At 38.0% G+C, this 27,412-nt stretch overlaps 1 protein-coding gene across 2 annotated transcripts in view; it reads left to right on the top strand.

The window, feature by feature from the left end:
• PROM1 (prominin 1) overlaps positions 1–27,412 on the top strand; it is a 58,012-nt gene that overhangs the window by 19,905 nt on the left and 10,695 nt on the right. For both annotated transcript variants that reach the window (XM_062574577.1, XM_062574576.1), the window contains 14 exons: positions 875–1,080; positions 6,863–6,983; positions 9,252–9,315; positions 13,400–13,489; positions 15,083–15,300; positions 15,719–15,793; positions 16,893–16,956; positions 18,707–18,866; positions 20,926–21,078; positions 21,918–22,041; positions 22,475–22,578; positions 23,002–23,086; positions 24,480–24,626; positions 24,884–24,955. In XM_062574577.1, the coding sequence (XP_062430561.1) occupies positions 875–1,080; positions 6,863–6,983; positions 9,252–9,315; positions 13,400–13,489; positions 15,083–15,300; positions 15,719–15,793; positions 16,893–16,956; positions 18,707–18,866; positions 20,926–21,078; positions 21,918–22,041; positions 22,475–22,578; positions 23,002–23,086; positions 24,480–24,626; positions 24,884–24,955 (1,683 nt within the window). The remainder of the gene's footprint in view (positions 1–874; positions 1,081–6,862; positions 6,984–9,251; positions 9,316–13,399; positions 13,490–15,082; positions 15,301–15,718; positions 15,794–16,892; positions 16,957–18,706; positions 18,867–20,925; positions 21,079–21,917; positions 22,042–22,474; positions 22,579–23,001; positions 23,087–24,479; positions 24,627–24,883; positions 24,956–27,412) is intronic.

The following is a 27,412-nucleotide window of genomic DNA, read 5'->3' as shown; positions in this document are numbered from 1 at the left end:
CTCCCGGTGATCCGGCTGCTGCCCGGCTGCCCCTGCAGCCTGATGGCCGGGCCCGCCAGAGCTGGGGAAGAAGCAAGAAGAGAGGTCGGCGAGGGGAGGCGGCCCGCGGGGCGGCTCCGCGTGGAGCGGCCCGGGACGGACCTGCTGCCCGGCCGAGGCGCCCGCGCCGCTCCCGGCCGAGGCGCCCGCGCCGCCTGACTCCGCTTTCTGCTTTCGACGGCCACCTCGACGGCCACCTGCCGTTCCGTTATCGGGCGACGGAATGAGTGGTTTTTTTTTTGGGTTTTTTTTTTTTTGTTTTTTTTTTACACCTGAGACGGCTGAAAATCCGCTCGTTTCTTTTTCAGTCCTTGAGTAGTGTTACTTTCTGGAGCGAGCTCTGCCCGCGCAGTCCGCGTTGGGGTGAAGCGCTCCCTTGGCCGTTCGTGAGGGTCTCCAACCGGCGCTGCGGGGAGCCGGGACTCCCGCCCCGCTGAAGTGCTGACCTCATCAGGCTGCTGACGTTTGTGGAGACTCTGTTGGAAACAGATGTGAGAAGAAGTAGATTCGTGGTCTGGGAAATCAAATGTGTTCACTTTTAATTCGTTTCAATTGCATCAATTTGCATTCATTTTTTTTGAGTATATTTCTCTCTGAGAATTCATTCCCATAGTTTACCTATTCTAGTTAAATAGTTGTTAGCTATCAGTATCTACAATGTTATGTATCTTTTTGTTAGAAAAATTGTTGATTATTGAAAAAACACCAAGTCCATAACCTCAGCAACTTAGATGCTTTAGTCTTTAGTTTGAATTTTTTTAAAGTTGTTTCTTCTATATTGATTGCACTTACTGTGTGACGTCTGCTATTACCACTGTTTCTATCTGAATTTCAGGCCATCTACTATGAAATCGGTTTTATAGTCTCCGCAGCTTTGGGACTGCTCTTTATTTTGTTGCTGCCTCTTGTGGGACTTTGCTTCTGTATGTGTCGTTGCTGTGACAACTGTGGTGGGGAAATGCATCAGAGACAGAAGAAAAATGCTGACTGTCAGAGGAGCTGTTTTGCAACGTTTCTTTTTGTTGCTTCTTTAATGATAAGGCAAGTGTCATAAAGAGAACAATTCGAAGTTTGATATAAGCACTAATTTTTCAGTGTTACATGACAAATAATGTTTCATTTGGTGTATTAGGTACAGAAATTATTTTTTATACTAATATGTGCTTATTGAAAAAACCCTACATTATAAAAATACTGCTACTGTTGATGTCCAGCGGTCACTATATACTCAAGAGGCTTTTAGATGTGAAGCATGAAACGTTATTAAACTAGAATTGAGCAAATGAGGCTTTTGCCAGTTTCAAAATAGCAATTACAGATTATTATGTTAAACTCATGAACAGAAGATACTGTGTTTTGTGAACAATTACCCTTCCACAGAGTATTTACAGTACGAGGTACTGTTTTGTTCCTAATAGCATAGTAGTGGTGAGAAAATCAATTTTGTGTGACTTCCTTGTGTATTTGTTTATCCTTCAGATTTTCTTGTGTGTTCAAAATGGGGTTTTCTTTGGACATAGATTGAGTTGGTTAGACTATGTGTGCACTCACTGTAGAGTACTTGAGTTTGGAGACTTTTTTGTACTAGCAGCATTAAGAGCACACTATGTTGTGTCCTGACTACATAAGGGGTGATTTGTTCTTCACACTCCGTAGTTTTGCTCAGCTATGAAGGCTCAAGGCAGCGTTCCTGCTGCTTTATCCACACTGTTCAGTTGAGTTTAGTTTTGCTTTGTTACCCCATTGATGGTTTCAAGATACGTTGCTTGCTTTTATTTTATTTATTTATTTTTTTCTATTTTCCATCAACAGCTTTGGTTCTTCAGCTGCCTACTTTTCTTATTTTGTGATTATTCTCTAATCCAACAGAAAGTTGTCTTTTGAACGTTCAGTCAAGTGAGACTTGCTTTGTCATCTCACTGCAACCCAGACTTTGGTTTTTGACTGCTTCCTGTCGTGACAAATTGAGGCCCTCCTTACATTCAAATGCAGACCATGCTAATATCAAGTACAGAATCATATTCTTCTCTCTAAGTCATTACTAACAAGCATGTCACTTCAGTAGTGTGAAGACCAGAAAGCTGAAGATATAGCTGGTAATAGATATATCCTTGCTGTGATGACAGGCAAAAGTTCTTCCAAGTGCCTCAAAGAAAGCAAGTTATGTATCTGTCAGCATCCTGAAGCTGAAGGTAGTTCAGCATCTGCCAAGTTACATCATATTTCAGAACACAATGAAATTCTAATTTATGATGGATGTGGTCTATCAATAGAAAGTAGATTAAGATGTTCTCATCCTTGTTGGTGTCTCTAACTTGGGCATATGCTGTTAGCTGTTCCTGTGGTCTTGAGCATACCCACATTTTACAGGTGCATCTCTTCAGATCATAAACGGGAGAGCCATGATCCTTTCCCTAGAACCATGCCTGGGAAGGACTAGGAAAACTGCCTCTTGAACTCATCCTTTTTTCTTTTGTATAAGACATCTAGAAGGAGCATCAGACCTTTTACTGAGAGGGATTGGCCTGACCTCTGTCTGCAGCTTCCCACAGGTGGAGATAATCTTATATGACTTTCTGACTAAGCTGCTAATGCTGCAAGTGCTGTGCAAGGCAAAGAAGGACTTTACACCGCTAGTATTACCGACCACAGCCCGAGTGAAGCAGGCCTTGTTCCTGGATCAGCAGAACTCTGCTGCCCTTCTGAGGTTGTCTTTCACAACAGAGGAGAAGATGCCATGCCTGGATCTATTTAAACCCATAGCAGGTTACTCGCTACTCCTCTGAAATGCAAAGGGAAAGTCTAGTAGATAGCCATTGCCTCAGCAAAACAAAACAAAAAAAAAAGGGGGGTGGGGGTGGGGGAGGAAACGAGCAAACCTGCAATTCTTTTGTAACTGTTTCTCTGTATCATAAGACTACTACTAGCAGAAAGACTTGCAATAGGTTGTGCATGTAGCCAGTATCTCTTGAAGACTATAGTTACAAGGGGGTGGCCTACTTTTCTGTATTTTAGCATGCAAGTTCACACTGAGATATATACACTGTTAATACAGATTTTTGAAGAAGAATTTAATTAGTAGAGCATGATTTCTTCTCACTCTTCCACTGGTAGAATGCTTTGGTTATTTGGATAAGTTCATAATAATAAGTTGATTAGAAAAATGTGTAAAGGATGTATAAAAATGACAAAAGTTCTTTTTAAAAAAAACCAAAAAAAACTCAATCTACTTTCTGAAGGAATGGCCTAATTGCTAAGTATGCTTTTCTCAAGGAGAGATGTAAGGAAACAGGTCAACAGTTTTGTGATTATGTACACAGTTGTCTATCCTGAAGTAAATAGGCCTTAAGCATGTATTTTTCCAGTAGATGTGTTTGAAAATATTTCTTTCAATAGATTGAATCAGAAATAGATGTAGCATTTGTTGTAATTAATAGTTCTGGCATATCAGTATCGTTTTCATGTGAAGTAAGATTCTCTTGTTAAAGCGCACAGGATGTAAGTACATTGTACGTAAGTTGTGTCCATATCAAATCAGCCTCTGTAGCTAAATGGTGATGTGCCTTTCTTCAAAGGTTCACTGGTAGTTGAGGGACAGAGACCTATCATTTCATTTTATTTCCTAGTCATCTGGAAGCTTAGGCAAAAGCTCATTTTCTCTGCAGAAGAAATGTAATTTTATTAATACTTCTGCATCATAAGAGCAAGGGAGGGGCTTTTTTTAAAGAAACTGTACACTGCAGTACCAAATTTAATACTAGTCACAGAAGATGTCTTTGCTTTTAGGTGGAAAAGCACACAGTCAGTTTTGTCCCTCCAAGTGAGCTTGTGTTGCAAGTTCTTTTTTGAAGTTACAGATGCTACTGTGTATGAAGTGCCTATTAGCCAGGGAAAGGTATGTCTAAAGGAAAAGAAATTATATCTGAAGTACCTCATTCAGGCACCATAGATGGTCTCTTAGGTATTGTTGAGAATCTGGGAACCAACATCAGTTAAAGGAATTAATGGAAAGGTTTATACAGAAAACTCTGAGCTGTTATTTTTTTTAATTCATTTTTCTAGTAGTGAGGAAAGTGGCATTTCCTCAGTATGTAAATCTGTTCAGTTTTTATATATTGTGATTTTTGAAATTTCTGCAAGCGCAGCAAAATGAAAAGCTGAGTTCCCTCCACGCACCTCCCTGCTTAGTAAAATTTGCATCAGATTGTGGAATCTCACAAGAATTTGCAAATGGACTGTCTGACTCCTGGGGAGACTATTTCTCTCATCTGTTGTAGGAAAGACATGTCTGTTTTAATCCTGCTTTATTCTTTTCTCCTTGTAATCGTTTACTGAGTGTTGATTTGAGGTTCAGTTCTATAATGAATAGAATTTTTCTCTGATGTGTATTTGTTTAGTTGTATTCAGAATAGAGGTACACTTGTGTTGAATGCACTGTCTATTTAAAGCATCTCCCCTATCTTGTTTCATCCCACTCCTTCCATTTAGCAGACTGAATTGCAAAACAGTTTATGCTCACATCTTACAAAGTCCTTTTTTGATGGATTGAAATTGACCTTTCTGGTCTGTCAGCATAACACTGGAAAGATATAAAAACACACTGTCCAAAGAACAAAGATGTTGTTATAAACTCAGGCCCCAGAGTGATACATGGATGTATACTTTTTATGATAGTTTTTTTTTCCAATGAAAAAGATTTTCTTTGACTACTTTGATGGTAATTGTTCTGAAAACATTTTTCTATCCCTGTAGACTGAAAAGAAATAATAAATTGCATGTGCCCAAATGCAGATAGCTTGCTTATGTTAAAAGTTGCTCAGTTTCTTGGAAACTTTTGCTTTTGAAGTTCTCTTTCCTTGGGTGGTAGCTGATGATAATGGTTCCTTAAGGCATGTTTGGCCTTAATGGAAGCAAAACTACACCACTTGTTAGGTAGGTAGGTAAATAGCAAGAAAGGTGGATGCAGGTGCCCCTTTTTCCGATAGTGACTTCTGGAAAAGTAGATGATAGCCTCTTTTAAAGAAACAATTACGAAATTTTTGGCTGAGAAACGATCTTTTGATGTCAGACTGTCATCCTGTTCTGAATCCTTCTTTAGGAGATTGAAAAAAATGTTAGCAAAGCAGTTCTAATAGAAGAGTAGCATGTAGTGCCATCATTTTCTATGTTGTGCTCCAAAATCAGACCTCTTCTGCAGAGAGCATTTATCAGAGTAGCAAAGATTTTTGTACTTGAGACTGGTCTTATTAGGAGGACAAGTCTTTACCTTGGTTGGGGAAGGTAAGAATAGGAAAAACTATCAAAGATAAGGTTAATTTTTGGACCTCTGGTAAGAGGTGATAAGCCTCATCGGGGTGTTTGCTCCCCTTTTGCTAGGGTGTGCCTGTCAAATTACTCTAGTTACCCATTTGCTCTGCACCATCTTGTCTCTCATTTTTAGTGGTATATGATGGCTTTCAGTAAATGTACATTCTTGGAGCAAGAATTATACTTACTGTATGTATTTTGTCAAGTAGGGAACCTGGGTTTTCTCTAAGTGTTTAGCTATTTAAAAAATATTAGTACTTAGGTCTTCTTTACCCCCAAGTGACAAAGCTTGTCAATTTGAGAAGAGTATGGCACCATTTGTTAGTGGTTGATTCCCTTGTCCTGACATTTGGATGACTGTAATGGTCTTTTCAGGCTGCTGTCTTTCTTGTTCCTGGTTTTGCATGGTTTTATTATAGTACAGACTAAGCGACTGAACACATGTGCCACCCAGAAACTGCCTGCAAAGCCATGAACTGCAGCCTCCAGACGGCATTTCCCCGCTGCAGGTGTATCCTGCTTGTGGTGGAGCTTCTCTACCGGCTACCGGCCACTGTCTGAACAAAGTTCGGGTTTAACCTATGAGGCGGGTTTGTGTTCAGCCTCCTTTGAGGTTGCTACTGCTGTGTTTCTACCTGAAGTTACTGTGTTCATCTTCTGGTGCCTGTATCTGTAGGTGTTTGTATCTAACTGGATGCTTAGCAGTTGTGAATGTGAGATACATCTAAAGACAAAAATTCATCCTTGTATTTACCAGAAGTCTACCTCCCCTCAAAACTGAACAAAGAGGTATTATGTACACTGAGAGCTTTTGCAAGCTTCTCATGGGGCTTCTAATTACCTTTTTACCTAATGTTTGTGCAAATCAACTGTGTTGTGATTAGAATTGTGCAGTCGGAATGATCAAACAGAAAATAATTACCAGTGCTGCTGCTTAGTAGTCATCTTGCTTTCCACCTTTTGCTTTACTTATCAGCAAATGTTTATGTATTTTTAGAGTCTATAGGGACTATTCATGTGCTTTTAAAAGATGTATGTAATTATGTAAATGAATGGGTCCATTTTCAATAAACATTGCTGAAGTTTTCAGATGTAAAGCATTCCTTTTCATAGTTTTTCTTTTAATGAGCATTTGCTCCTAGATTTGTCAAGGTTAGTGATCTCTGTGAAAGAGGCTAACATTGTAAAGTCATTTCTACCGTTTGCATAGGCTATGCATGTCTTCCTGATGGCATAAATGCAAATGTCTAAGTAGCCACATGTTAATAATTTCTGAAGACTTTGGGTTAACTTTGTTTTGTTTTGTTTTGTGGTAGTACAAGTTGGCCCTTACGACTAATTCCTCTACTCCACCTACTGGTGGATATAAGAACTTGTAGTAAGAAAGTGTAAGTCCTTGGAGACGTTCTTTTGATAATTTTGACTTTCTTTACTGTATTTATTTTTCTACTTTAAAATGTCAGAATGGGAACTAACAGTGATAAAGTAATATCCATTATCTGTATTTTTTTTGTAGTGTTGGAGTGCTTTGTGCATATGCTGCCAACCAGCACTTAACAAGTCAAGTTCGAGCGGCAAAGAAACTGGTTAACAGTAATTTTAAAGATCTGAAAATTTTCCTTAACGACACTCCAGCGGTAAAGAATTTCTTTCTTAATGGGATGTGTGTGTGTGTCTGTGAAGAAAAACTGTTTCTTTCTATTTGACATTAATCATACTTGCAGCTTTTTTGTTTGTTTTTGTTTGTTTTGTTTTTTATTCTTTGGGTATCAATTTCATGAATTAGAGTAAAAAATGCAAGGTAAGAATTTTTCACATGAAAAATGTTTAGATTCAGGGGAAAAAAAAACCTACCATCCAATTGTGTTGACTTAAATTAGTTTATAAAGTATCTATCTGTTTTTCTTCTGTATGACTGATAAACTTGAAGCAGAATTCACGCAATTCTGAGATCCACAACTGTGGCTGCGTTCCCATCACCGTAGCTCTGGGCTGCCATAACCTATAGGCTGATTTTCTGCTTACAGAACTATGACAAGAGGAGGTATCTGGGGATTGTCATTGCATCTTTCAGTGTCTGGAGTTGTTCCATTTGCCGTGACCCCTGTGTGCGGGGTAGCGCGACGGTCCGGTGGTGCAGCTCTACGGCAGCAAGTGGTCGTGTTGTGAATCTTTGTTTTGAAATCTAGAGTGCCCTTCCCGAGTCTGTGCCTGACTCAGGGCACAGAAGGGAAGTTGGCATTGAAAGATGTAAACCAGTTGCGTCAGACACCACTGGGTTCCTTTTCGCAGCCTACTGAGTGCTTCAGATAATTACGCCCATAGGAAAAATTTTCTACTTTGACATTTCCTATCTTAACAGAAAAAGGTTGATAGTAGCTAAAAAGCTAACAAACACTGAATTATTGAATTTAAAAGTGGTGTTAAGGCTTGAACAATCACTCCAAGGGTTCCTCAAAGTCTCGATTGTGTAGTAGGATTTTAGTTTCTATGCGTTGACATTGATCAGAAGAATTTTTTTTTTCCTTCCCAGCCTAGACGTCATTTAATTGTAGGGTCATCAGATATATCTTAAAAATCATTTTTGACAGGCAAGGTTCATTTATATCATGTATAAGCATTCAAATGTAAGAATTTCTTGATGATAAGAGAAAGACTTCGTTTTCCTGTAAAAGTTGCAGAATCCAATTCATTGGCTATAAAATTTTTAAATCCTGATGTCTGACTATCTTTGTCTCATCAGGTGTATAATATATAAGAGGATTTGAAAAAAAGAAGTCACATGTTTAGAGTTCTTTCCATAGAAGACTTGTGGACTGTGCAAGTATTGAGTGAAGACACTGTTAGTTAGACTGAACTGCATTTTGCTATTCATTGCTGGATGACATTGCTGGAGACTAAGCAAAACCTGTAGCCCTGCAAAATATTAGTCTCCAGGTTAGCCTAGAAAAACAACAAAAAAGCCCCCTACAACCTTCCTGGTAAGAAAGACTCTTTTTAAACAAAGAGTTTGCCCAATACTAAATTTGTTATTTAGTGACATCTGCTGCTCTGCAATCTTTTTAACTCTACTGAAAATGCAAGCCAAATACAACTGAAAAATGGGGTTCCAGTTCCAACAAATGACTCAAATGTGCACCAAAATGTATTAACCTCTATCTTCCTTTAACTCAGTTGGGGTTAGGGTCATAGTACATCATTTTAAGCATCCAGAAGTCCCTGTAGGTTACTTAATGTCTTTTCAAATACAATATAGCAAGATTTCCACTTAGGATGGCTTTTTTTGGCAGCCTTTTTTCCACTACCGGAAGTTGATGATAGCTAAGGTGATGTTTTCAATTATTACTGTTTGCTGGTACAGCCCAAGTTGTGATTGGGCCAAATCCATTTTGGGGTAAAGGAAACCATTTGCATTAAAACAGAACAGCCAGCTCCCTTCTGCAGTAGAGCCTTGGAGAGGCTGCCCACAATGCAAGGAAACCTCATAGGTGAATTGCATCAAAATTACCAATCCATGAATTTGCTGCATGTCTCTCAATGAGAGGAGAACTAATACCCTAGAAAATCAAATAGCAAAGATAAAGACGTGTAAAAACCTGTTGTGACTGACCGCCTTGAAGTCTTCATAAAACCACAGTCCCTGCTACTTAACAATTTTGAGTTTAATCTTTTCCCAATGATGTTCCAATTAAGTAGATTTCCTAATTAAACATCTTTTTGTGCAGTTGTGCTGAGCAAGGAATTAAAATATTTTGTTAGCTGAAAACAGAGTTCCAGGATTTGGTAGGTTTGCACAAATACTTGAATTGTTCCAATGTGTGGTGATTTCTGTCTTTTTTTGTATTAAAAAACATTTTTTTTTCAGTTACTGTAAATAGTCTTTTTTAATGTTATCTTTTTTTCAGCAAATTGACTACTTAGTAAGCCAGTACAATACAACCAAGGATAAAGCACTCTCTGACCTAAATAGTAAGTACTTTGATTTAAAGGCAGTTAGTAATGTGTGTTTAAAGCATGTAATATGATGATGCAAATAGCTCCTAATGCAAAGTGAATTTTTAGTTATGAGAGTATGTTTTATGAGAATATGTTTTTTCAAGAAGAATTCTTGTTCTCAGCAGTAAATGCAACTAAAACCTAAGATTTCTTCACATAAAATGTACCAGGACTGGTGTTCTGCGTATTATTTTCTGATTTAAGAGAAGACTTATATTTCAGAAAATAATACACAGAACACCAGTCCAATGACTGGTAACTCCCTGCATTTGTTTTTACTGTTGTTATACCTTTATCCTCTGCTCAGCTTGTTATCTTTCTGAAACTGCTTAAGGTATTTTGCATTTCAGAATGAGCAGCTAAAGAGCATGAGATAACAAAACTTGAAAAACTGCTGCACTCTGCACTTCACCCTTCAGTGCTGTTATGGTACAAGGCATCATCTTTTTAAATCTCTTAAAAACATACAAACAAATTACTATTTTTTATCAGAATTTATGCCTCACTACTTAAATCAGATAATAAAAAAAGGCAAACTAGAGTTCAAGATGCATTGTTAGCATATGTTAATGAATATGTTGACTTGTGTACAAGTCTGCATTTGCAGAATGAAGTGAAATGTAGCAATACTAAAAGTGATTTCAAATAGTATTGCTGCCGGAAGAATGCTATGCAATTATGGCAGCATGGCGCTTGTCGTGGACTGACTTATGGTTCTAGATTCTGCATATCAGTATATGTTTACACTGAAAATCGCTTTTAAAATACTTTTTAACCATCTTGACATTAGCCTAAGGTCAGTGTGTCTTATCTATGTGAGACTACAAAAGCACACAAAACGTGGTTGCCAAAGTAGCAGTATCACATCTTCCCAATTAGAGTCATAGAATCATAGAATTAATAAGGTTGGAAGGGACCTCTGGAGATCATCTAGTCCAATCTCCCTGCTCAGCAGGATCACTTAGAGCATGTTAGACAGGGTGGCATTCAGGCAGGCCTTGAAGATCTCCAGAGAAGGAGACTCCACAACCTGCTCCAGTGCTCTGTCACTCTCACAGTGAGGAAATTATCCTTCATGTTCAGGCAAAACTTCCTGTGCTTCAGTTTCTGCCCATTGCCTCTTGTCCTGTCACATGGGACAACTGAAAAGAGTTTGTCCCCGTCCCCTTGACACCCTCCCTTCAGGTACTTGTACACATTGATAAGATCCCCCCTCAGTCTTCTCTTCCCCAGGCTAAAGAGGCCCAGCTCTCGCAGCCGTTCCTCACAGGGCAGGTGCTCCAGCCCTCGGATCATCTTTGTAGCCCTATGCTGGACTCTCTCCAGTAGCTCCATGTCTCTCTTGTCCTGGGGAGCCCAGAACTGGACACAGTACTCGAGATGAGGCCTCCCCAGGGCTGAGTAGAGGGGCAGGATCACCTCCCTCCACCTGCTGGCAACACTCTTCCTGATGCACCCCAGGATACCATTGGCCTTCCTGGCCACAAGGGCACATTGCTGGCTCATGGTCAACTTGTCATCCACCAGCATTCCCAGGTCCTTCTCCGCAGAGCTGCTCTCCAGAAGGTCAGCCCCCAGCTTGTACTGGTGCCTAGGGTTATTTTTCCCTAGGTGCAGGACTCTGCACTTGCCCTTGTTGAACCTCAGGAGGTTCCTCTCCACCCAGCTCTCCAGCCTGTCCAGGTCTCTCTGAATGGCAGCACAGCCCTCAGGTGTGTCAGCCCCTCCTCCCAGCTTGGTATCATCAGCAAACTTGCTGAGGAGGCACTCCGTCCCCTCATCCAAGTCATTGATGAAGTTGATCAGGATGGGAACTAGTACTGAGCCCTGGGGGATGCCACTTGCCACAGGCCTCCAACTAGACTCCACGCCACCGATGATGACCCTCTGAGCTCTGCCTTTCAGCCAGTTCTCAGTCCACCTCACTGTCCACTCGTCTAACCCACACTTCCTGAGCTTCTCTAGGAGGCTGTTCTGGGAGACAGTGTCAAAAGCCTTGCTGAAGTCAAGGGACACAACATCCACTGCTCTCCCCTCATCTACCCAGCCAGTCATTCCATCCTAGAAGGCTATCAGGTTGGTTAAGCAGGATTTCCCCTTGGTGAATCCAGGCTGGCTACTCCTGATCACCTTCTTTCCCTCCATATGTCTGGTGCTGACATCCAGAATGAGCTGTTCCATCACCTTTCCAGGGATGGAGGTGAGGCTGACTGGCCTAGAGTTGCCTGGGTCCTCCTCCTTGCCCTTCTTGAAGACTGGAGTGACACTGGCTTTCTTCCAGTCCTCAGGCACCTCTTCAGTTCTCCAGGACCTTTCAAAGATGATGGAGAGCGGCTTGGCAACAACATCTGCCAGCTTCCTCAGTACCCATGGGTGCATCCCATCCAGGCCCATGGATTTGTGGATGTCTAGCCTGCCCAGAAGGTCTCTAATCCTATCCTCCTCAACCAAAGGAAAGTCTTCCCTTCTCCGTACTTTCTCCCTCACGTCCAGGCTACAGGATTCCTGAGGGCTGCCCTCAGCAGTGAAGACTGAAGCGAAGAAGACATTCAGTAATTCTGCCTTCTCTGTATCCCTTGTCACCAGGGTCCTGCCCCATTCTGTAGCAGACCCACATTTTCACTAGTCCTCTTCTTGCTGCTGATGTATTTGAAGAAGCCCTTCCTGTTGTCCTTAACATCCCTTGCCAGACTCAGTTCCAACTGGGCCTTAGATTAATTAATTCTGGACAAGAACACTGTGGTCCTAAAAGCTGAGTGTCAGGTTTAAGCCTAGAAAAAAATGAATCTACATCTGCATTTCAAGCACTAGTTTGCAGCTTTCCTGCTACTGAAAACTGAATATCCAAATTAAATATTTATTCATTTTCAGTGGTGGTTTCATGTGTTGGTTAGTTAACAGGGACATAGCTGGATCTGTGATATACGCATGCCCCTCAATAAATAAAGATAGCTTTGATTTTTTCACATAGTACTGAAAGACTAGAATTAAGTTTGTGACACCTGGGGACAAAGGATTTCATTCTAAAAGGATCAACAGTGGAATAAACCTTTAGAGAAATGTAGATGAGTTCAGTCTGCCCACCCTAAGGAAATATTGAAAAGTCTTTTCTGCTTGATAAAAATTTTCAGCCCAGGTTGAAATGACAGTGTTGACAGTAATGGATTGCTTCTGTAATGTGCTGCTATTCTCATCTCCTCAACTCCCCCCCCCCACACACACACACAAGGAAAAAAGTACCTAAAGCTCTCCATTAACTGTTTGCTGTAATCTGAAAATGGAGTGGATCCAGGGACTACCTAAAGGATAACATTTACATTAAGATGCTTCACTAAACCCTTCCCTATGTTTGTGTGTCTTCCACACACGCTTGTTCTCATTTTTGCTGAACTCAGATTCATTTCTGTTTGAGGGCAGTGAGACAGGAGGGCTTAATGGGGATAGCTGTGCGTAAGCTCCCTGGGTTTGAGGCTCGTGCTCTGAGCATCAGTGTTGAATGCATTGCACGAGGGTACAAGGTCTGGCAGATGCACTAAATGTGCTTAAGGGATTTCAGCAGAGATCATTGGCAGGACTGGGTTGTGGTGACCTTGACATTGCTGGATAGATGGGGAATGGAATGAAAAAATCCGTTTCCTTTTTTACTTTTTCACTACAAAAGCATAGCTTGTAATGAAAGAATATATGGCACAAAATTCCTGTCCAGATGTTGAACCTTTTTAAGATGGATTGTGAAAAAAAAATCTCTTTCCAGATGCAATGAAGTACAAGCTTTAGAGTCTTTTGAAATGTTTTTTGTCCTTACCTGTGTGGGCAGATACTAGAGAATACTCTGCACCATATTTTGGTTTATTGCTTTCTTTTTTAAGTCTGTGGTTAGCTAAACCAGAATTGTCTTTCCACATCCTCTTCTGTCACTAAGTTTTGACTGTCAGGCCTTGCAGAAGTTCTAATAATTTACATATATTTTGTTAAGCAAGAGTCTGATAGCACCTACTGTGAGATGTATTTTAGATGAATTTGGTATGTAATGTTTTCTCATCTCTTCATGCCACAGATGTGGGACCTTTGCTCGGTAGCAGAGTTCAAGAACAGCTGGGGAGAGAAGTACGTCCTGCACTTGATGCAGCTCTGACAATGGCAGGAGGTAAAGTTGTGTATGTTTTGCATTAGTTAATATTATGTTGCTGTGGTAAGACAGGCATCATCTTTCTGGAGCACAGTGCAGAATGGCCTTATGCAGTGCCATGTATGCCCTGATGTTTCATTTGAAGTGAGGATTTCAGGTATTTTGAGACTCATAAATGTATCTAAAAAAAAAAAAAAAACTTAAATGCAAATGTTAGTACCTAGTTTCAGTAGTCATTGAAGAGAGGTGAAATCTGAATGCCCTGCTCCAAGTGATTTTCTCTTTCCATTGAATATAAGGGAGCCTAGGAAAACTGTGCTCTTAAACACTGGTAAGATCTGTCCATGGATCTTTGTGAAGTAATCTTCTTATCCTATCTCTTCTTTAAATATCAAAACTTTACTCAATTTATACAAATAGTGAGCTTGCAGAAATGTGACAAATGGTCCACGGAACATGAAGTTAGACCCACAGCTTTATAGTTGCTTGGATGAAGATGGATTAACTTTTTTTTGAGGATTTCATGTTTTTTAATGTTTTATCTGTCACGTAGATTTTGTTCTTTGCGGAGACTGATGGAGATGCTCAGGTTTTCGTAGACTATCTGAATAGTATTACTGCTCTTCAGACAGGTCAGGCAATGGACACAGATTGGCCCTATTGCTGCCCAGTCTGTCATGAGAGTGCCAACAATTAACATTTCATGATTGTGTCTTTGAGCTTAGCATTGCTCATGTTTTAGCTCTGTGTCTATCTTTAAAGAAGAGATTCTATTATTCTTTATTCTATTGAAGAAGGATTTCTTTTAAGGAGCTAGGTACAGATTACAGAGCAAAGTGAAAGGCATCTATGAACTTGAGTCACTTTTTTTTCCCCCATAAACATGAAACTATTCATCCATCACTAGAATTCTTTCTCATTCACTCGTCATCATTCTCCTTTTTGCTTTATTTCTCTATTTGTCTTGAAGTCAAAGTGGAAAGGGCTATCAAAGGTAAAAGACATGACAAAACCTTGTGTTGTGTGAAGTGTGCTTTATTTTTGTACACTTGTGCATTTTTAGTTGTATCTGTGTGGTTTTTTTGTCTACTAATCACCTGTCTGTGTTACGTTGTTTTGTGTGACTGGGATGAAATCTAAAGGCAGACAGTATTGAACACATGCTAATGCTTGGCCAATACAACATAATCTCTTTCACTTTCATCTTGCAATTGTATAATTTGTGACTTGGATTATAATACAAATGTTGAAAATACTATTTTGTGAATGTGAATTTTCTTTATAATGACTACTACACTTCTCTTTTGAAAGCATTGAGACAAGAGAAGTAAGGAAAGAGTACAAGAGAGTAATTTGGGAAGCGGATAGAATCTCATTAAAAATAGTTTGGCTATACACATTTGTAGGAAGACAAACATTTATTGCACATAAGTGCAATAAATGTCAGATCTTCTCTGCTAGAGTTTTTCTGGGAGGGGGTTATATCTAAATCAGTATCTTTAAGAGGCTCAGCATTTGTACATGTACACGTGCTCTCTTTCTCTCTCCATATCTGTATCTGTTGAGTGGTTTCTCAGTATTTATTTATTTTTTTAACTCGCATCCTTGCAGCGATCAGAGAAACTAAGGAGGCACTGGAAAACGTGAGCGTCTCTGTAGAGGTTTTGCAAGAAGGCACTGAGAGGCTTCATGCAAATTTAACAGATGTTAAAATGCACCTGAGCAACACCCTCAATGATTCTGCATGCTCTGCAGTTCAGGCTGCTTCAACTTGCAATATCATCAGGAATTCATTACATCAACTGAACATCAATGCCAATTTTACTGGGGTAAGAGAAAATTTTTCAGACTCATAGAATGTGATTGCTTTGCATAAGCCTGGTAGTGTCTGTGCAATTTAATGGCTAAGCTTGTGTAGTCACTTTTAAGAGAAAAGTGCACTTCCCTCATTCTGTGTTTCTGGGCAACTGTAGTCACTGTTTTCAATTTGAATGTGTAAGAGAATAAGATGTTTGTCAAGCAGTTACATTAAAGTGTTGCTCTGGGAAGTGAAATAATGTGCTCTCCCAGAAAAGATGAGGTTAAGTTCTGCTTTGGTACAACAAAGGTTTCAGGAGAGTGCTAGAAAGATTATGCTAAAAATACTCTTTTTAACTTGTCTTTATCCTCTCTCCCATCTTTGAAATATTTAGTAAAGTAGCAAGGCTACTACTTTGATCTGACTGCAGAATGCTTTTTGTTTCCTAGCTGCCGGGGGTGAGCTCACAGCTTGCCAAGGTCAATGATGTCCTTAAAACAGACCTTTCTAGTTTGGTTCAAAAGGTAGGTTTCTTGACAGGCTCGTAAAGTATTAATTAATATACTGGGCTACTTGCATATCACTCATTTTCCCATGACTTTCTCAAGACAGTAGGAATCTCCTCTGCCTACCACATGCTGCCTCATAGTGGATATCTCTCTTTATTGTTCCATTGTTTGGCCAAGATTTAATATCTAAATGTATGAAAGTAGTCATTTACATCCCCAGGATACAACATATCACAAATGTAATGTTAATTGCCTCTTTGAAAGAAATATCCGTAAAAATCAAAGAGGCAGAAATGTGGATCTGCTAGCATGCTCTGTATTTTCAGTTTAAATTAAACAAAAATGTCCATACTCTCCTAATTAGTTGTATTGTAACATATTGTAAATATGTTCTTCAAATTCTTTAAGTGCATATTTGATATTATCTGAAATCTGGTGCAATGGAAGTAGTGAAATGACTTAATATTTTTGCAAGACTGTCTACAGAATACCATGACTTTCACTTGGAAACAAATGGTTAGTTTGAGCAGTTAAAAACCCCAGCATTTTGCAAATGCTTCCTAGGAATAGAAGGGCACTTTCTGGAGCCAAAGGTTGTATGTAGTAAGCCTAGACACCTGCCTGCTTTTAAAGTGATCAGGCTAAGAGGAGAGACATCAGGTGTCCACTGCAGTGGTTCTTGCTTTCTGTCCTGATGAGCTACTGAGTTTGCTCCTCACTGTCTTGAACTGGTCTCCCTCCCTTCTCCCTAAAGGAAATACATCTTTAGAGGTGGTTGAATTTTTTTGTATTTAACAGGCTTTCTGTGTTAGCTATCCGTAACTGCATTTATTGAGCATTCATATGTGCATTCTCAGTTTTGTCCAAGTTAGATCTGTCAGGCAGAAGTACTATAAAGTTTGAGATGATTGTGACTGATGCATATATATGCACGTATTTTCATATATTCATATATTTTCTAAGGAGTATTCTAGAGAGCAACCCAAATATTCCTATTTTGCTTTGATTATTTTTAATGTGAAATAATAAAATATATTGTATAAAAGTAAAAATAATTGCAAGTAATTTGGCAATTAAAAAATTGTTTTAATTTTTTCAATTTTTCTATTCTTAGGGTTATGCATCATTTAATGATACACCAGACCTAGTGGTGAATCAAACCAGGAACATTTTATCAGGTGAGGCTGACAAAAACTATTTTTTCATTTTGATTGTTTACTGTTTGTTTTACATCATTATTACTGATATTTTTGTTTTCCTTTGTTGATAATGTATGTTCTGTTCTAAAGATCACTAAAGATGAAATGTAAAGTTTACAAGTTTTTAAGATTTGGTGCCATAAGTAAACATACAAAGCAACTATGTCTTAATGAAGACCCAAAATTAAATCTAAACATAGACTATATAGCATTTTGTGGAGGGCTTTTGTAATGAGAAATAAGTTGAGTAATGAGAAATCTTAGGATTCCCAACTTCATGTCGATGCTATATTTTTATGTGGCTGAAAAGCTAATTATGTTTGATGGATTTGTCTGTGATGTTTTTAGGACCGTGACATTAAAAAACTGACTCTATCTGTTGCTGTATTAAAATCTAGTGGATGGGGGAGGGGAGGAAAAAGACATCCCTTAAGGATTATTTAAATTTTTGTCTTAATTGTTTTGTTACCTGGGCATTAAACTGTTTTTCTTTGGCAATACCTGGACACTTTACGTTGACTGAAATATAGCATAATGTATGTATACTAATTTGTTCTAATTTTTGTTCTTGCATTGTGGACCTGTTCCGCCTATATAAACAGCTGTTCCTTGTAAGTTTTGGGGGTTGTTTTTGGAAAAATGAAACACAGTATTTATACAAGCATAGTATACTGTGTGAACTTGCCTAAAATGAGTTTTCTAATACTGTAATGTTATACTTTTCTTTAGGAATCCTAGTGCAGACTTACTCATTTCCAGTGCATAAACACAGGCATGCCATCAGAATTTATTTGTTTTAGATCTCTGCTTTTTCATTTTTATAAAAAATTGAGTTACAAATTGATTTAAAAAGATCGGTTAGAGCAATTTCATGTTTATTTGTGAACTTTTAGAAGATGAATATTTTTGTACCTGCTTGAACCTCTTTGAAAGAGTAAACAAAATAAACAAACAGAAATCCTTTTAATTGTTGTTAGAGGAGGTGGAAGGTGCCACCTGCTGCCAAATAACAACCTGCAGTCATACATGCTTCTATTTCAAGTATTTTCAAAGTTAAGGGGAAGAATAAGTAGATACACAAAGATACGTTGCATTCACTTACCTACCTATGGTTATAAAATGCAGTTTCTAAGTAGGAGTTGCATATATAGGGCAGCAGGTTTGCTCATAATTTGAGAAAGAGAAATCTGGCTTAAATGATCATTATCTCAAGAGTGCTGCTAACTAATTGGAAGTAACTTATTTATATAATCCTTTCTAATGAGGTTGAAATTAACTATTATAAATTCTTAACATAGGCAGTCTAATTTCTTTCAGTGTTGTATTCCCAAGTGATGCAGTTTAAATAGATTCTGAACTGCTTCGTAAAACCAGTGGCTCGTTGTCTTGCTCAGTGTTACCATTTACTCTATTGCATGAAAAGCAAGATGTAAACTGGCTAGACAAAAAGTGACACATTCATTATGACGAAAAGAAAGAAATCTCTGGCTTGACACCTGCATCTTTCATCATTAAACTGAATGCTAAAAATAAAGCGTGTGTGTCTTAAAATGCCACTGTGTTACTTTGGAAGCTAAATGCTTTTGTTGCTTGCTTGTCTCTTCCTCATGCTTGTCTTCATGGCTTGCCTTGTTACATATGCAAAATGGCTTGATAGTATTTTATAATGCATATGTGGAGCATACTTCTATGAATCTGTAACAGTGTAATCTCGTGTTTGCTGTTTTAGATATAAAAAATGTGTTGGAGTCCATTGGTGCAAATATCAGTAGCTTCACAAAAGCTCTCCCTGTTGAGAAGATTTTAGCTGATCTGACAATATATCTTACACAGAGTGAAGCGTATGTTCAAGATTATTTCCCAGTAGTGGAACAGTATGATTTTTACAGGTATGTACATATTTTTTAGAAAACAAGGCAGGAGGGAAGTGCTGCCTATTGTTAATATTTCGTAATATTTTGGTGTTTTGTAAAGACAGTAAAACTGTTAATGATGTACAGCAGTGAAACAAAGATACTATAAGGCAATGGTTCATTAATGGCATTTTGGTAAATGCCCTGGTCAAAACTACAGCTAGTCCAGCTGCGTGCCGTTCCAGTGCGGACTGAGCGGTGGTGCCTGCCCTGCAGGCTTTTGCATCTCTTCAGAAAGGGTAGAAGTAGGCAGATGTCAAAGATGTAGTGCACAAAGAAATGGATTGTTTCACAAAGCCGGGGTTATTTCCTCATTTGGGGCTTGTTTGGTTTGAGTTGCAGATAAGGCACTGCAAGACTGTAGGAGCGGAGGGAGCCCTGAACCAATCTGTTTTTATTGCAGGCCTTTTCTGCCACAGAAAATAAGCAGCAGGGATTCAGCTTTAACCATGTTAAGCTTCGTGCTCCTGTGCTTGTTCCTGTTGTGTTGTACTGATCCTTGAACATTTGTGGGTGTCTCACACCTTCAAAAAAATCTTCCTATTTGAGACTCACGTGACTTCTGTAACTGAATAATAATCTCATACTTTGAAGCATAAAACTTTTTATTTCAGGCCATTTAATTTTGCCCAGTTGGTGTTATTTGAGTCCTCAAGCTCATCAAGTTCTCCCTACATTTTGATATTTCAGTTGTTCTTCTCCTTATATTGACAACTATTTCCATCTTTTGAGTCATAATCAGTTTTACTGCTATAACTAAATGTGTGAGTGGCTTTAATGCAATTTTAAATAAGAGTAAGCAGAAAACTGAACTTAAGGAGCTCTTCTCTGTCCTCATAACTCTCCCTTTAGCTTATTTCTTACCTGCCAGTTCCTGTGTTGAGCCTTTTAGTTTATTAATATTTGCTTTGAAGCTCAGATTGTTTTAATCAATCAAAATATACTGCTTCATTCAGCTACAATATGCCTCTGTTAATCTTGTAATGTATTTTTCCACTTTTCAAAATCTACCTCCAGATCCTTTAAAAGACTTTGTTCTGAACTCTTAGTACTTTACTACTGAAACCAACAAGCCTGTAGCTGTCCACATTATTTTCTCTCCAACCATTTCTTTATTACAGATGTATTGTTTGTTGTTCTTACTAAGTGTTTTTTTTGCCATGCACCTGTTATCTTTAATGTTTTTCTTTTCCCTTTTTGGCTGTTTTTATTCACTCTAATAATTCTCTTATCTGTTTTCTCATTCCTACACACTCAGTGCAAAAGTGCGGGAGGAGAAAAGGGAAGATAAAAGATAAGCTGGGAGAAGGGAGGATAAAACAAGGGAAATGCAAGGGGAGAGAGAATTGGAAGAGGATGAAATGTCAGAAAGAGATAAGAAGGCTATTTGAATAAGTGGATACATTCCAGATATGTGGACAGATCAAACTATTTAATAAGAATGAAACTTGAATTTCTATCAAATCTTTTTCCTGACCAAGTTCCATTAACTGCCTACTACGTTAAAAATGTTCTAGCACAGACCCTCATAACTTGGGTTTAACAGCCTTAAATACAGTTGTTTAGAATTTCAGGCCTAACATACTGTGTGCAGGTCAGAGAAAAGCGTAAGCTTTACAGCAAGAGCAGTTTTGAACTTCACAACCAGTGCCCAGTCCACATTCATAAGGTTCTCAGTTGCTTCTTGCAAAAGTTACTGTTTTGGAATCTGCCCATTCTGAGCATTGCTTGCTTCACTTGAAGTTTTTGATGCTTTAATACTGTCCAGCTGCAGTAACAGGATCTTGGATTTTGGGACACCTTTTTCCTGCAGTGTTTATTTCCCAACCCTTCAGCAGCAGCTGCCACTGCTCTAATATTGATTATATTCTGGCCCAAAATATATGGTGGTGTAGGAAAGGAGTTTTTTCACTGCTAACATTGGTTGTGAACCTGAGCCACAAGTGGGTCAATTCAGAATATGCTAGTGCCTGATTTGCTCTGCAGGTCTCTAATGTGTTCCTTGCATGCTAATAACCAAGCTTTTATTCCTTAGATGGCTGGGTTGTCTCATTCTGTGCTGCATGGTTGTCCTGATTCTGGTCTTTTACTACCTTGGCTTGCTATGTGGTACCTGTGGCTATGATAAACATGCTTCCCCAACTACAAGAGGTTGCATTTCCAACACTGGAGGAAACTTTCTCATGGCGTGAGTTTTTCTTTATGAAAAATGAAACATGTACAGGTACCTAGAGAAATTTTTTAAATTGATTTTGAAGGACCTATATATGAAGATGATTTGTTTTGTTACCTACTGTATGTGCTGAAAAAATTGAATATATGTTAACTTAATATACTTACACTGAGGCACTCATGGACTTTAGGTTGCTCCTTTATTGAGGATCATAGCTGAAGATGATAAACCATATTGTTGTTAGGGAAGTGTTGTTGCCAGTGGATATATGTGTAAGCTCATTTGGAAATTGCAAAAATTGGGAACTGTGTCAGTTGAAAACGTAAATGCAATTTGTGGGTCTTGTTGGAGAGAGGGCTCAAATATGATTTAAAAGAATTTAAATCACCATATGAAAAAAACAGACTCGTTTGACTTCCCCAGATCACTTTAAGAGGTTTGAGGATGGTCTTTGGAGTTCCCAGTACTGCTTTAATGTCATTTCTTTTGGGTAGAAGAGAAGATTCTATCTGAAATCTGTTTAAAACTCTTCTGAGAACATAAGTCTAAAGACTTGGATTTAGAAGAGAAAGTTGTATTTTTTTTTCATGGGTCTTAGATTTAACACAAAATAAGGTTGTGTGCCAACTGCAAATGTGAATTTCCGCATTTTAGCAGTAGTTTAGCTGAAAACTTTACATGGCTGACATACAGAATATTTCACAGTGCAAGAACAGTGTGGGGAAAAGGCTGTTATTTTAGCCGTTAAACAGGTTTTATACCTCTGTCAGTGCTTTAGCTACTAACTGTTGGCTTTGCTATTACCTGACAAATACTTCATTCTTAAAAACTTACCCGACTTCTTTCTTTTTCAGTGGTGTTGGATTCAGTTTCCTTTTCTCCTGGGTGCTGATGATTGTAGTGGTGCTCACTTTTGTCACAGGTGGAAATGTAGAAAAACTGGTCTGTGAGCCATTTGAAGATAAAACTTTATTCAAGGTGAAATTATTCATATTTAAGATACTAAACAATGAATAAAATCCCTGTGAGTCTTGAAGGTCTTTGTCAGTTATGTATAGCTTTTTTTTTTCTTTTTATGAGGCACCTCAAGTGAGTTTGGATCTAGTCTTACTTTCCATTTATGCATTGAATAGAGACAGTCATCCTTTCTTGGTTTAATTTGCTTTGCAGTATAAATACTGCATGCCTGTCTTCCTAGAGATAAATTTTTCTGTAGTTCAGCATTTCTTGGTGACATACAGAACTTTAATATTCACTTTCTGCACCAGAGATGTTGAATTCGTGTTTTCCCTATATTTGCATCAGTGCATGATGAGTTTAGATGTGGATATGTGTTGAAGGATTGCATATGAATAAATTCATGAATTGAAAATGCAGTATTATGGTAACATCACTGAATTTTGTGTTTTAGGTTTTGGATACTCCATATTTGCTAAATCAGCACTGGAAAAACTACCTTTCTGGCATTCTGTTTAAAAATCCAAATATTAACTTGACTTTTGAAAAAGTTTACAGGTAAAAAAAATTAATTGTTAAGACTTAAGTATAAAGATTTAATTCAGTTTGTACACCTTGTTTTTGTGATACCTTCCATATTTCAGATTTCCAACACATTCAGAAGTCTTACGTGTTTCTGAACAAAATATTTTGGTTTTCTAGTGAATCAGTAGCAAAAGTGATTCTCTCTCAAATATGAATTATTAGAGGTAATGTTAGCATATTTTTGTATAACAGCACCAGCTGAGCTCTTTGAAAAACTGCTTTGCGTCTTTCTGACCATTAGACTATTTGCTTTCTTACAGATAGAGTTTCAAAAATGTAACTAGAACTTTTAATAAAAGAGCTGATTTTCTTAAAATATGTAAACATTGTTAATCATTCTCTTAGTACTTGGTCCCCAGGGTGGTTTTCAGACTGTTTTTTTTTTTTCTTATATAGTGATTGCAAGGAAAACAAAGGAATTTATACTTCCCTTCACCTAGAAAACCTGTTCAATATAAATGAGTTTCTCAATATTAGTATGGTAAGTAAAGAAAGTATTAATGAGTTCATGGTTATTTTTGAAGGCTGGAGAGGTGTTTACTGCTCTTAAACTGTATAGCATGTCTGTGTTTAATGGGGTTTTATTTTTTATATACACTACATCCTGCTAGGAGACAAGAACTGTCCATGTTAATTTGAAGTAATGCGTTCTGTTCTACAAATAAGACATTCTCTACAATCTGAGATGGATAAAGTGACCTTTATGTTTTTGATTGAGTGTTGAAATAATTCGTTTTTTTAATTTTGAAACTTACATAGAAGAATGAAGTCTAACATCTTCTAAAGGCTGCTGATGGTATTAACACTGTTAGCACTGTGTAATAGTGAGTTTTGCTCTTTATATAAATGCCTTCCTTTGGGTATTCAATTCCCTATTATTGTTATCCCTAACATGCTTATTTTGGTCCAGGATATGATATGCTGTGCTCCTAAAAACAGTTCTGATTTTGAAGGGGAAACAAAATAAAATCCATTCAGCAAAAGTTTTTAGAAGTGGCTGTGTGACTAATAATTTTTTGGTTGTCTGTATTATAGTAACCACTAGGAGATTCATGTTCTATTGCGCCAGGCATTGTACATGCATTTAATAGGCACACTCCCTGTCCCAAATAATATGCAATTAAAATCTATACAGAAGATTCACCAAGAAGGAAAATTACTTTGAGTTTCTGCAACAGACCAGTGGTAGAGGCTGGAAAGGAAGTCAGACTTCAGAATTCCTTGTCTGCTGTCTTGCCTTCACTGCAGAAGAATTAATGTTTCAGATTTGGCTGCAGCATGGGAAAACTTCAGCACATTATAAGCAAGTTGTCTTTAGTCACTTCTAACCAAATTTAGAGAGTTCTTGTCTGGTCCTGTGGTGATCACTTTAGTTAGTATGATAGACACTGTCTGTCTTGGCTGAGATAACTGAATTTTTGTATTTTTCTTAATGCCAGTAGTAAAATAAAATTTACCATTTTTAAGGACAGTCTTCTGTGGAGGGGAAAGAATTCTTTTTTTTTTTTTTTTTTTTTTTTTTTAAACTCTCCGTCTTCTGTGAATGGATGTAGTTCCCTCCAAAGAGAAACCTGCTTCCAACAGGTAATGGAAGGCAAGTAATCTATTGGTATGAAAGATGCATAGGTAGGTGAGATCATTACTACAGTTATACTGTGTGGATACTGCAAGGAAGGGAAAAACTTTACCTGGATTGTGTCCAAGTCAATCACATTGCCCTCTTGTAAAAGGCAATCAAATTGGTGATGCACTTCTTCATATGCTTAAGTGATTACAATTTAGCAGAAGCCAGATGCTTTTGTATGAGGGGAGGGAAATTAAGGAATATGCACTTGATGGAACTGCTTTTGTGTTTTTTTTTTCCCCCCTCTTAGTATACAGAAGATGTAGCACTTAAAATTGAACATATTCAGATAAATCTCAGCAAAATCATTTTGTTGGATGAAATTGGGAAGGAGAATCTTCTGAATTTCAGCTCTTCGGGAATAGAAGGGATAAACTTTGCAGCGTATTTGACAGAGGTGAGACACTAATAATTTGGAGGCCCAGCTGGAAGAAAGTATAATATCAAATGTTTCTGGTTGTTGAAGAGAAAAATACAATTTTGTGCAGGAGGATGTATTTTGAAGTATCACAAAATGAAAAAAGCACTTCAGAAATCAAGTCAATAAACACTTGAAGAAATAAAGGATAGATTAAGTAGTGTGATTAAATGTAAATAGTCTGTAAATGCAATAGTAACATACTTTTTTTTTGTACTATTCATATCTTGTTTTAGATCAATAAAAGTGTTACCAAGGTTGATCTCTTATCATTTGCTAATGACTTAGAAGCAAGAGCAGACCAGCTGGTAAGTTTAATTGACCAATGTAATAATACGTAGTACAGTACTGCCAGTGGTTGATAACGTTTGTTACCATTTGCAGAATTCTAGAAGAATTTCTGTGGTTTGTATATATTCTGTGCATTGCTTTGCTTAATCAGCATTTTATGACAGTACATAGGTAAGTATTTAGACTTTCTACGGAAAGTTTTTCTATTTCAGACACTTGTGTGCACTGTAATATAAGGAAAAACTTTCAAGAGCAACGTTGCATATGAGCTGCATTTTAAAAATTGCTAATTCTTGATTTTTTTGCTTGTGACTGTGGTATAATTTCTGCTTCTGAAGTGTAATTTATTACGTTTCACTGATTAAGAAATCAGTTTGCCTGCTGACTCCATTATTTTCTTGATGCTGCCTACATTTTAGGATCCTATTTGGAAGAAAAAATGATTAGATCATGATGGACAAAAGGATTTGAATTAATTTTCTTTTAGTTAGTGAGCATAACATTTTTACAATTAGCAATAATTTTTTTTACTGTGGCAGCTCTTAAAGGCTCTAGTGAGGCCTGCGACTCTGTTGTGGAAGGAGCATTACACAGAAGAGATTCTCCTTTGAAGGGCTTGTTGAATGCAGACACATGGACAATGGTCAGGGTGTAGCTACAACATGCCAACAAATGAACCTGTGGAATGACACAACTGTGTCAGCAGATACCAAATATTCAGTTGATATGTTTATATGTATGTCAAGGTCATGTCCTATTTATTTTTCAAAACTGAAAGTTGTAGCTTGGACACTAGATTGCCTTACTCTAGCCTTAGACAGATTCTTGCATCGCAGCATGGGTGTGGGAGCTCTGGTGCGCACACAGGGCCATCATTCAGATCACAGAGAGGCACAGACAGGGGAACGAGACCGTGCTCCTTGCAAATTATCAATTCTCCATCCCCTGAAGGAGAGAGGCAAGCAGTAGAACTCCCTGGTGTTTAGTCTTCCTGTTTGCTTAAGTTGCAGTTTCTTCGTGCCAGAGGTGTACTCATGTGTCCAGGGTAGGCTGGTCATGAGGTTTTTTTGTATTGCAGTTAAAGCACCTTGGGCGAATTACACACTGTCTATTTACTGATTGAAGTTGTCTGCTAACTTGTACAGTTACCAGTAGCTTTGGTCACACTTTTTTTTCCCCTCTTCTGTGCCATTTTGAAGGCTGCACAGATATTTTTTGTTGCTGTTATTTTCTACATAAAAAACTGAGCGTCTTCAAATATATCTTACATTATATGTGAGAAGGCTCTTTAAGGGTGCATTTTACATAGCTCCAAAAAGAAGAGATATTGTGCTGATATGTTGATTTTTCATTATTATTTGTAATGGAACCTAAAGGAAGCTTTCTAAGTGAGAACAGATTAGGCTAAGTCTTTCCTTCATATAAAAGGCCAAGAAAAATATGGTATTGGGTATGTTCCCTGTCATAGGGTATGTATTCAGTTCTTACTTGTAATTCTGCTCTATGAAATGCCTAATAAAACAACAGCATGCATTGCAAAAATTAGATTATTCTAAAATTTATACTAGTTTCCAGGGATGTTTTATACTCATACTTGATGATTAGCTATAGGTCTTAATGTTTGCAAGTATAATCATTTAAAAAATAAACCAAAAGAAACTTCTGGAGTTAATTGACTTTGAATGTATAGTTTGCATTTTCTGGCACACTACACAATTAAAAGTATGTTTTAACACTGGAGGAGCAAATGGAATAAAACAGCATCAGACCAAGAGGTCAGAGTATGGAGGAGGGAACAGTGTTAGGTAAGTGGCTTCAGCATGTGCAGGAGACAAAACGTACTGAAGTTCTTCAGTACCTTACCAACAGCGTTAAGCACATTTATCTTTCGGAAGTGAGAATATGAAATGACCATGTATATGAATGCTTTGCAGGAGGCAAATGGGTCTCTGAGCATCAGGGCCTGCAAGACACATAGCTAAAAATGACATTCTTTTGCTCTTTGTCTTCATAATACATATATTTCTTAGTGTTTGGTCATTATACCTATAAAATGAGTAGATAAGACCCATTAGTCTTATCTACTAGTTACCCTTCTTATTTGGAAAGGGGATAACAAGACAGAAGAGAGTTCCTGGCAGACTGCTATCAAAAGAATAGACAAGGTTAGGAAGAGCTGGAGGGGTAACCTAGAAGTACGTTGCACAAGTATGCATCTTAAAGATAAATTTCCCTTAAAGCATGGGCCAAGATGCTGCTCTCAGAATAGATGGCAACCAGTACTGTGAGAGATGTTACCAACTACAGTGCTGCTTTTGGGTTTATTGTTTTCCAGTAAACAGAGACTGTTATACCTTGCAAAATAAATAATTTTCAGTGTACAGAAGCAGAGATGCAAGACTTGTAGGCCTTCAGTTTCTTTTGTTTCCTCCAGTATTTGACCAGCATGTTTTTTTTCCTGAGATAATCCTGTA

The sequence above is a fragment of the Rhea pennata genome, chromosome 4, assembly GCF_028389875.1.
Source record: "Rhea pennata isolate bPtePen1 chromosome 4, bPtePen1.pri, whole genome shotgun sequence".
In the NCBI taxonomy this organism is placed as follows: domain Eukaryota; kingdom Metazoa; phylum Chordata; class Aves; order Rheiformes; family Rheidae; genus Rhea; species Rhea pennata.
Note: the sequence above shows the minus strand (reverse complement) of the source record. Positions and strands in the feature narration are given on the sequence as shown.